The 10,117-nt window shown below is 35.7% G+C and overlaps 1 protein-coding gene across 1 annotated transcript in view; it reads left to right on the forward strand.

Annotated features, from left to right (window-relative positions):
- Window positions 1-788: 788 nt before the first annotated feature.
- TTBK2 (tau tubulin kinase 2) overlaps window positions 789-10,117 on the forward strand; it is a 224,272-nt gene continuing 214,943 nt past the window's right edge. Inside the window, exons 1-2 of the mRNA XM_007935269.2 lie at window positions 789-917; window positions 6,073-6,220. Of these exons, the coding sequence (XP_007933460.1) occupies window positions 849-917; window positions 6,073-6,220 (217 nt within the window). The 5' untranslated portion in view covers window positions 789-848. The remainder of the gene's footprint in view (window positions 918-6,072; window positions 6,221-10,117) is intronic.

The following is a 10,117-nucleotide window of genomic DNA, read 5'->3' on the forward strand; positions in this document are numbered from 1 at the left end:
TTTCTGTTGAGCAGGGGTTAGCAGACAACCCTCTGCAGGCCAGATGTGGTCAATCACTGATTTTGCAGGCTAATAGACTTTGGAAGGAGCTCTGGTGGAGCAGTGCCTAAGGCATTTGACTACTAACCAGAAGATTGGAGGTTCAAATCTACCAGGGGCTCCATGGAAGGAAGTTACAGTTACAGTTTTTGTCTACTTTAGGCCATGTTTTTTCTGATTTATCTTTGTTTTCTGCAGATAGTCTATCCATTTATTATCTACTTCTTCTGACAGTGTTGTGTTTGGTTTGATCAGAATCCTTTTCTGCATCTCTTGGTTATTTCCTACATCTTTTTCGTGGATTCTGTAATATTAAAATATTACCTATTAAACTGTAAGCTGCTCTAAATTAAGTACTGTGTCTTTCTCTTTAGCAATATGTTGTAGTTAGGATAGTAGTCTGGGTGGGGCATTACTGACACCTTGCCCCATAATCTAGCAATCTCAATTTTTGTAATAATATCTGTGTTTTAACCTAATGTCTTTTGTGATGTATAGCTTTTTTGCTGGGTGTCTATAACAGTAAGATAAATACTACATTTTTTGTTTGTTTGTTTTTAATGAATACTGTCTTTTACATCCACTAAACAATTCTTGGAACTGAGTTTGTATTGTTTTTTGAATCCCAATGTAGTAGTGCAGTTTATTTAGTATGTGTGATGAGTAGTGCTACTTGGTGCGAGAATATCATTTGTGTTAATTTGGTAGTCCTGATATGCTGCTCTTGTTTCTTACGTTTTAGTTTAAATGGAAACCACCCTTGGGAGCTGGATGCCTGTATAGCTGTTCTACTGTATCAGTGAATTGCAATGAGTGGGGGAGGAGAGCAGCCAGATATTCTCAGTGTTGGAATCCTGGTCAAAGAAAGATGGAAAGTGGTGAGTATGCATCTCACGGTTTGTGTGTGTGTGTATGTGTGTACGTATGAAGGGGGTAATTGTTGATATTCTGATAAAATACTATATACATTGCTTGTATGGATAAAGCAATTATTTCTAGTTATTTTTCTTTGATTAAGTTCTGTTTGTGCCATAATTCTTACTGTTACTTCATATAGTACTAAATTTTCTTAATTTCTCAAAGCTAATATTGAGTAAAACAACAATAAAAAAATCTCACTGCCATCGAGTTGATTCCTACTTATAGGAACCACCCCCAATGGCTTTCTGAGGCTTTAAATCTTTACGGAAGTAGATCACTCTTTCTTCCTTCCACGGAGCACTGGTGGGTTTGAACTACTGACCTTTTGGTTAGCAGCCTTATCCACTATGCCCCAAAAACCCAAAACAAACCCACTGCTATTGAGTCAATTCTGACTCATAGCAACCCCCATTGGCTTTCCAAGGCGGTAAATCTTTACAGAAGTAGAGTGCCCTTTCTTCCTTCCGAAGAGTGGCAAGAGGTTTGAACCACCAGCCTTCTGGTTAGCAGTCAGATGCCTTAGGCACTATGCCACCAGAGCTCCTTATAATGGTATATCAAACCAAACTCACTGCCACGGAGTCAGATCTGACTCATAGCGACCCCTCCTTGGATTTCCGAGGCAGTATCACTATGGAAGTAGATTGCCCCATCTCGTTCCTAGGAATGGCTGGTGGGTTTGAACCATCAGCCTTCTGGTTACCAGTCAAAATGTTTTAGGCACTATGCTACCAGTGCTCCCATAATAGTATAGAGACTGATAAAATGAACTTCCATGTACTCATGACACAGTTTAAACAGTCATTAATATATGGTCAATCTTATTTCATCTCTGTCACTTCCCTGCCAGCTTATTTTTAAGTAAATCTCCTTTTACATTTTCTTCTGTACATATTTCAGTATATATCTCTAAAAGATAACTTCTTTTAAAGATATAGTACTGTTATTACATCTAAAAAAGGCAATAATTTCTTAGTATCATTAATTATTCCATCAATTTTCACAATTGTTTTGTAAATTATTATTGCTGATGGTTTGAATCAAGGTCCACATAAAGTCTGGATCTTCAGAAACATTAATTTTTTTTTTTTTTTTAATTTAGGTTCCTCTTCTTTTCTCTTATAGCTTACTAAACGTCATTTGCCTGTGGAATTTCTCATCATTTAGATTTTACTGTTTGCTTCTGTGTGATGTTAACATGTTTCTCTGTTTCATATATTTTATATAGAGTGGTAGTTACATCTGGAGGTATGAATAGTTCTGAGTTCAGGTTTGCTTCTTGAAGTGGGTGGATAGATATAGAGATATTTATATATACATTTTCTTTCATAAAGTATACTGTGAATTTTCATTAGAAAACATATGTCTGATTAAGTCTCTTTTTTGTGGTGTTAGCAGCCACTGATGATGATCATTATCTATGTCTATGAATTCATTAGTGATTGCAAATTGCTGTTTGTCACTCCTTTATTTATTAGTTGAGTCTTCATTTCTTTTCATCTATAAAGAGATATTTCCCATCACTAACTATATGGTTACCCTGAGATACAGTTTGATTAGGGAAACAGGATAAATGTTTGATTCTTTTCCTTAATTTACTAGTTTTCAAAATAATGTTTCCTTAGCATCCTCCAAAAATGACCAATATTTTTCCTTTTTTTTTTTAAAAGTATAACTAAAAATTCATAGATTTAAACATATATGATATGTTTCAGTTCCTTGAAATTATTATCCTTATTGATGGTCACATTAATGATTACTATTTTTTATTGCTACCCAATCATTTGTTAAACAAAACACTGTTCCAGTAGCAAGTTTTGCAAAGGTATTTTAGTGATTTCCTTAATCTGTCACAGCCTGGAAAAAGAAGATTCTTCTTTTAGAAGTAAAAATTTTGTTTCTGTGGTACAGTGTGTTGTACTGAGTAGGTAAATCAGTAGGCTTTAAACATTTATTTAACCAAATAATAAGAACAGACCCTTGTTATCATCAAGGACTATTGCAGGAAGATTCTAACAGTTGATAACCTTTTATGGGAGTCAGGCATGAATGTTGCTTTGGTTATAGCATTGTACTATAACCAAGTTCTGGTTACAGTACTGTATACTGAGTTCTGTAATAAAAGGTTGGCTGTTTTCCAGTAGTCATCATATTTAAAGGTAAGAAATAAAAGCTATTCTGTCTGTTATGATTCCTTTATCCTGATAATTAGAGCTAATATATGTGTGGAACTTAACCCCTAATTTTTGGCGACATAGTGGTATTTTTAATAAGAAATCACAGGCTTATTTTTAAGGCTGATATTTTAGTTATATATTATTATATAAACATAACACCAACAACTTGGGGTCTTAAAACAATCATTTTGTTTTTCTTATAATTTTTTGGATTAAGAATTTGAGAAAAGCTTGTCTGGGCGCTTGGTTTCTTTGCCAGGTAGTTGAGTTGGAGGATCCATTTCCAAGATGGCTTCTTTGCTTACTTGTTTGGTGCCTTGAGGCTCCCTTAGCCACATCCCCCCCAACTTGACAGTTCATTTCCTAGGGCTTCTCTACATAGTTGCAGCTTCTTACAACATGATGGTCATAGGGTGGTGACACTTCTTACATGGCAGCTGATTTTCAGAGACAGGAAACTGAAGCTCCTAGGCTAGTTAAGGGCTATCCTCGAACCAGCAGTGTCACTTTGCCATATTCTGTTGATCAAAGCAGTGACAAGGTTCCCTGAGATTCAAAGGGGTGAGGAAATGGACTTTACTTCTTAGTGGGCAAGTGACAAGGTCATATCGCAGAAGAACAAGATGAATGGGAGATATCTTTGGAAAGATATCTTTGGATAGATGATAGGTATTTTGGGAAAATGAAATCTGCCACAAATGATAACAACTTTACCTCTGTTTTTCCCCTAATCTGCATTCCCTTATCACACTAAATCATGTCTGTGTCTTTGCTTCATAAGCATTGATGATTTCTTAGGGCTTTGTCAAACTTAATAAAAGCTCAGTAAAATAAATTGATGCTCTACTAATGACCAGATGACATTAAAGGTATAGACTAAGGAGCAAAAACATTTATGTCAGCTGAGTTTTTCATTCTGTCATTTGATAAAGATGTCTCCTTGGTACTGTTTATGAGGTTTTTAAGTTAAATGAAGCCCTGTTTAATGAACAAAGTATAAGGAATTATAAATTCATCACCTAACAAAGAACAATTTAGTTAGCTGAATAGTAGTGGAAGTTTTTTTCTTTTTTTAAATCCTAAATCTTCCCTGTGGTTTCTCATGATGTCTTCCTGTCACCAAACCAAAATAAAGATTATGGCTCATACATATAAAAAACCAAACTCACTACCACCAAATTGATTCCAATTCATAGCAACCCCCCCATTGGGTTTCCAAAACTATAGATCTTTATGGAAGCAGAGTGCCTCATCTTTCCTCCATGGAGGGAGCAGCTGGTGGGTTTCAACCACTGACTTCTTGGTTAGCAGCCAAATGCTTTAACCACTGCACCACCAGAGCTCTTTATGGCCCATATATATAAAGTGATAAATAGTTATTAAGCAATAATTACATACTTACTGTGTTCCCAAATGCTGTGGGGGACACAAAGAAAGAGAACAAGTAGCCTTCTCTTTGAACAAAATTAGTTTCACTATAGGGATATGACATTGACAGTAGAAAGTTAAATAGCACATAAGAGTTGAGAAGCAATAAAGTATGTTAATACAAGTGCTGTCTGAGGTATTTGACTTAAGAAAATCATGAATGATTAAGCAAAAAAATTCCCATGAAATTCAGATGATAAAGAAATCAGCCTAGATGTACCAGTCAGTACAGACTCAGTGGAAGAAGTGGGACTTGATCTAGAACCTCTTGGGGTGGTTAGGATTTAGAACCCTGTGCGTCTAGTGATGCCTTTCTATGTTATATCACCTCCTGGATGTTTGATAATGTGGTAAGGAGGAGACCTAGTTTTAGGAAATGGAAGAAGGCTAACTTTTCGTGTATCTACCTTGAAGCTATTACCCTCCCAATCCCAGCTTTTCAGAGTGCTACAGGTCCAGTTATCACTAGCTCTTTAGAACTTGCTTATAATACTCAGACAAGGATATTAATGTTCCCCAGCTCATCTAACACATTTATTTTGTAAGGAAGAATATTGTTTGTTGAAAGTACTTAAATTGATTAGTTTACTTTTATTTCAGTATGGAGATACATAGTGAACTCTGGGGTAGTTTGAAACAGGAGCTTTCAGCCTGCTATGTGAAGCCTGTTGGATGCCTCAGGAACCACTGCCATCAAATCAGTTTCAACTCATAGTCATCCCCATTTAATTTCCAAGGCTATAAATCTTTACAAAAGTAGATTGTCTCATTTTCCTCCTGTGGAGCAACTGGTGGCTTTGAATAACCGACCTTCTGGTTAACAGCCAAATGCCTTACCTACTACACCACCAGAGCTCTTTGGATGCCTCAGAAAGGAGGGTAAACAGTGTTGAGAGGTATGGCCTGTGGCTGCCCAACCCCACCCCCATACATATCCTCACCAGATTGGTTCCAGATAAAATTTTAATTGGTGAAAAGATCTCATGGCTGAAAAAAGTCTGCAAGTTACTGGCTTAGAACTGAAACAACAAATCTGGTTGTTCAGTGGTATTTATGGGCAGAGATGCTTTCAGCTACTGTATTTTTTTTTTTTTAAGTGGCATTACAATACTGGCTGTAGATCAAATTTTTAAATTGTTTGTGGCTGCAATAATTTTATTATTTTTTTGTAGATAAACCTGTGGGAAAAAGTTTTGATGTTATTTCCATGCATTTGTTTTCTTCTTGGAATATATATAGTTTAATAATGTGAGAGAGAGACCTAGTAAGCTGCTTGACTAAAGATTATAGCCTAGGAAACCCAATGGGGCAGTTCTCCTCTGTCACATGGGGTGCTATGAGTTGAAAATAGACTCAACAGCATCTAATAACCAAAGTTTATTAAAGTCTTTTCTCATAAAATAGAAATAGTAAAATTATACATTATTTTCTAAACATAGGAAAAATTGGTTTCCTCCTAAAACCTTCTAGTAATTTTGTGTCTGTTCTCATTTTATTTCCTGTGCAGTTAAGGAAGATTGGGGGTGGGGGCTTTGGAGAAATTTACGATGCCTTGGACATGCTCACCAGGGAAAATGTTGCACTGAAGGTGGAATCAGCTCAACAACCAAAACAAGTCTTGAAAATGGAGGTTGCTGTATTGAAAAAATTACAAGGTAAGTTGCTTTTTCTGATACGCCAAACAACTTATGATGTACTGTTATCTTTCTGAAATTTGATTACCTTTTCAAATCACTAATTGTGGATATTCTGTTGGCAGCTGGATATAAACATGCTGAGCATTTTTCTCTTGGAAATTTTATCAGTAGGTAATATTAATATAAACATGTAATTGCTTAGAATAATTGTACTTTGGGAATTCCTTTTCAGAGTCAAGATGAGAGAGAGTGAATTAGCAGAAACATTCTTTTTCTTTAGAAATTGTTGTCAAAAGTCAGTTGGGGAGTTTTTCTATAAAATTCTTTTTGGGGGGAACAGCCAAGCATAAATACCTCTAAGTTGTTTCTGCTTTGTTTATAAATGTGTGTCTTTGGATGTTAAATATGTTTTAACTTATTTAGCACTTAGCAAGCTATCTTCATATCACAATTCAAAATGGATTAGAAATAGTCCTATTTGTTATCTGTTGATTCTTGTTAATTTCTGTTTCATAAAATACCTCTCTATGGCCTTGTCATCATTTTTGAGGTCCATTTTACTACTTTGGTCCCTAATTTTTTTCTATAAAGTCAACTAATTTTTTCTGGCATCAGTTCTGTGATGGGAAACCCTGAATACATTGTTGCTAGTTTGTGTTTATCTTTGTATTTTCAGGTTAATGACATACTCTGATATTTGGTATTTATGATATTTAAATGTTTGATCTGAATAAAAATTAAGTAGAAACTATTAGCACATTAAAATTATTAAGCTCTGGAAAGTTTGGTATTTGTGGAACATTTATATCTAGAGTTTAGTATTAACATAGAGCAAAGGAAGTTGCACATTGTAGTTAGTGGAAATAGGAAGGACAAAATGGTACATAGCCTTGAATGTACAAAGTCACTGTTTTGCAGACTCTAGTGTGACTGTGTTTCCTTTGTGACTTTCTTATGTTTGGAATTCTAGTATATTAGTTTCTATGAAAGGAGCCCTGGTGGCACAATGGTCAAGTGCTTGGCTGCTAACTTAAAGGTTGAGGATTTCAAACTGCCAGACCCTCCACAGGAGAAAAGACCTGGAGATGTGCTCCTGTAAAGATTACAGCCTAGGAAACCCAGTGGGGCAGTTCTACTCTGTCATATGTTGTTGTCGTTGTTGTTATGTGCTGTCAAGTTGGACCTGACTCATAGCAACCCCTCCTTGGGTTTCGGAGGTGGTATCAATATGGAAATAGCTTTTCTTCCAAGGAGTGACTGGTAGGTTTGAACCACCAGCCTTCTGGTTAGCTGTCAAGTGCCTTAGGCACTACGCTACCAGAACTATGTCATATAGGGTTGCTATATGAGTCAGAATCAACAGCACACAACAACAATTTCTATTAAGTTAATGAAATGTGTATTACATAATTTCGACAAAGTTTATTCTTTTTATCATTGCTTTTTTCCCTAAGATTTCCTAATATCTAAGCTGCTCTACTGATTTCTCTTTTAGTTAGGGCATGATTGGTGATAAAATAATAGATCAGTTTAATAGTCATTTTTATCCCAAACTTAGCTGAATTCAGCCTGGGAAATGAAGAAGACAGTGCAAAGATCAGCAGCAACTGTTACTATTAGGAAGAAAAAAAAAACGAAAAAACACCTAGATATAGAAGGAAGAATAAAGATGGCTGTCATCTTTTTTTTTTTTTCTCCCTATTTCTCCCAAGAGTTATTTTCAACTCAGTGACACAGGGACCATAAACAGGTGCTAATGGAGCTACCTCTTTTTGGGTTACACAGATCCCAGGGGGTCTGTTCTATTTTCACCCAACCCTGTAAAGAGTATGTCATCACCAGCTTGGTCTAGACAGTGCCATTTCACCTGTCCTTTCTCCTACATCCAGGTGAGGCAGGATACAGCTCTGCAACCCCTTCAAGAGGTTCTTCTGCCTATTTTGGCCATGATTTACTGGGAATTCTATGGGATAAGGCTTGAAAATCACTTTAGTACAGTTTAATAGGTGGATTGGAGACCCTTGGATGCTAGCTTTCGCCTTTCCTCTATTATATCTTACATACTGTTATCTAAAATGTTTTTCCTACCCACTTATAATCACATGATGCTCTATTTCTCAGATCCCTTCACTTTCCAAAACTAAGCCTGTTTTTATCCTTTAGTCTGTATTTCAGTGAGATGGCCTTGACTCTTCTCTTGACTTTCTAATTTAAGCCTTCTGCATACTTCATTCAGTTGTGTCTAACAGCTTCATTTTGTTAAGGATGCTTTGGAATCTAGACCCTTTGAATAACGTTTTTATGGGCTGAGCTGTTCTTGCCTTTCTTTTGACATAATGCTTTCCTGTTTCACTCTAATAAAAAGGCAAAGTGAAGAAAGAAAAGGTACATAACGAGAAGCTAACTTTTTATAGGATTGATTGGTTTTAAATTGATGTTCAGTTTTTGTTAGTTGGTATAAGGATTTGCATATTTATAAGATAAAAAGTTATTTTATGACAAATATAGTCTAAACCCTAAGTTTTCCTCTTTTTAATATATGAATCCACATTCTCAGAATGCTCACTATGTCTAGTCTCAGATTCCTCCAGTTTTCCATTTTTTCTCAGGCTTTCCTGTAATTAACAACGCTAAATTTTCTCAGCTTATGCATATCTCATTAATAGTATGTTCCTTTCTCATTGACTCTAAAGTGTGAAGGCCTTGAAATTTTACCCTGTCTTTTCTTCTGAGCAACCTGCCTTATACTATTACATCCGATTATTATTTTTCAAAAGCGCTTTGAACAATGCTGAGTGTATCCTGAAGTTGTCTATTGTGTCAAATTAGACTCTTGAGTGTACTTGGTTTTTAGAAATTAATTTGAATGTTCCAGTCACTTCCAACTAAACTGTCTATAGGCCTGTTATGTAGTATGTTAAGGAACTCTTGACGATGCAGTGCCTAAGGCATTGAACTGCTAACCAGAAGGTTGGCCGGTCAAACCCACCAGCCAATCAGTGGAAGGAAGATGAAACTCAATGGGTATCGCTGAGTTGGAACTGACTCAATGCTGGTGGCTTTGGTTTCCTATAATTAGTTACTATTCTCTGAAGTATCCCTGATAAATAGAGCTATAAAACTTATCAAGCTTTTACTTTTATTAATATCATTGTTTAGAAGTATATCTCTGTGTAACTACTTATGACTCTTCTTTCTCTCCATTCATGATTATGCTATTTTCAGTCTCTTTGTTTTTCCATTGATTTGCTTTGAAATCTTGTTCAAGGGGGGTAATTGCTTTCCTACTCTGTTAGATTCTTTTTTCTCTCCTCTGCCACCTTAAATGAATATTTTATATTGACATCCTACATATCTTCACTTCTTCGTGATCTCTTGTGTTGTATCTCAGTGCACCATTCCTTCTTAATAAATAGTTTTATTGGCAGTGCCAGTAAAATAGGAAAAAACGTCTATGATTTCAAATCAGATTACAAATAATTCTCCAGTACTTCAGGAACTTTACATCAATAATTTTTAAAGTTAGATTTCCATTCCAGTCTTCACAAAATTTTATATATTCTAGAATCTTGCAATGAGACAGGCAGATACTAAATTTGATTTTCATTCTGTCTTTACTATGAAAAACTTCAAATATAAAAAAAAGGAAAATTGTATTATGAACAACCTCCCTCTCCCCAAAGTTCGGACTCATCAGACTCAGTAAGTATCAGAATTTGGCTAATCTTATTGCATCTCTATGCCACTTCTCCAGCCTTTGTTCCACCTTGCTGGAGTATTTTATTTATTTATTTATTTTTTATTGTGATTTGGATGAAGATTTACAGAGCAAATTCACTGTCCATACAGCAGTTCACATATACTTTGTCTCATGTCACTGACCACAGTTTACCACAATGCAACAGCTCCCCTCCC

Source organism: Orycteropus afer, unplaced genomic scaffold, assembly GCF_000298275.1.
Source record: "Orycteropus afer afer isolate SDZICR_OR568_19922 unplaced genomic scaffold, OryAfe1.0 scaffold00026, whole genome shotgun sequence".
NCBI lineage: Eukaryota > Metazoa > Chordata > Mammalia > Tubulidentata > Orycteropodidae > Orycteropus > Orycteropus afer.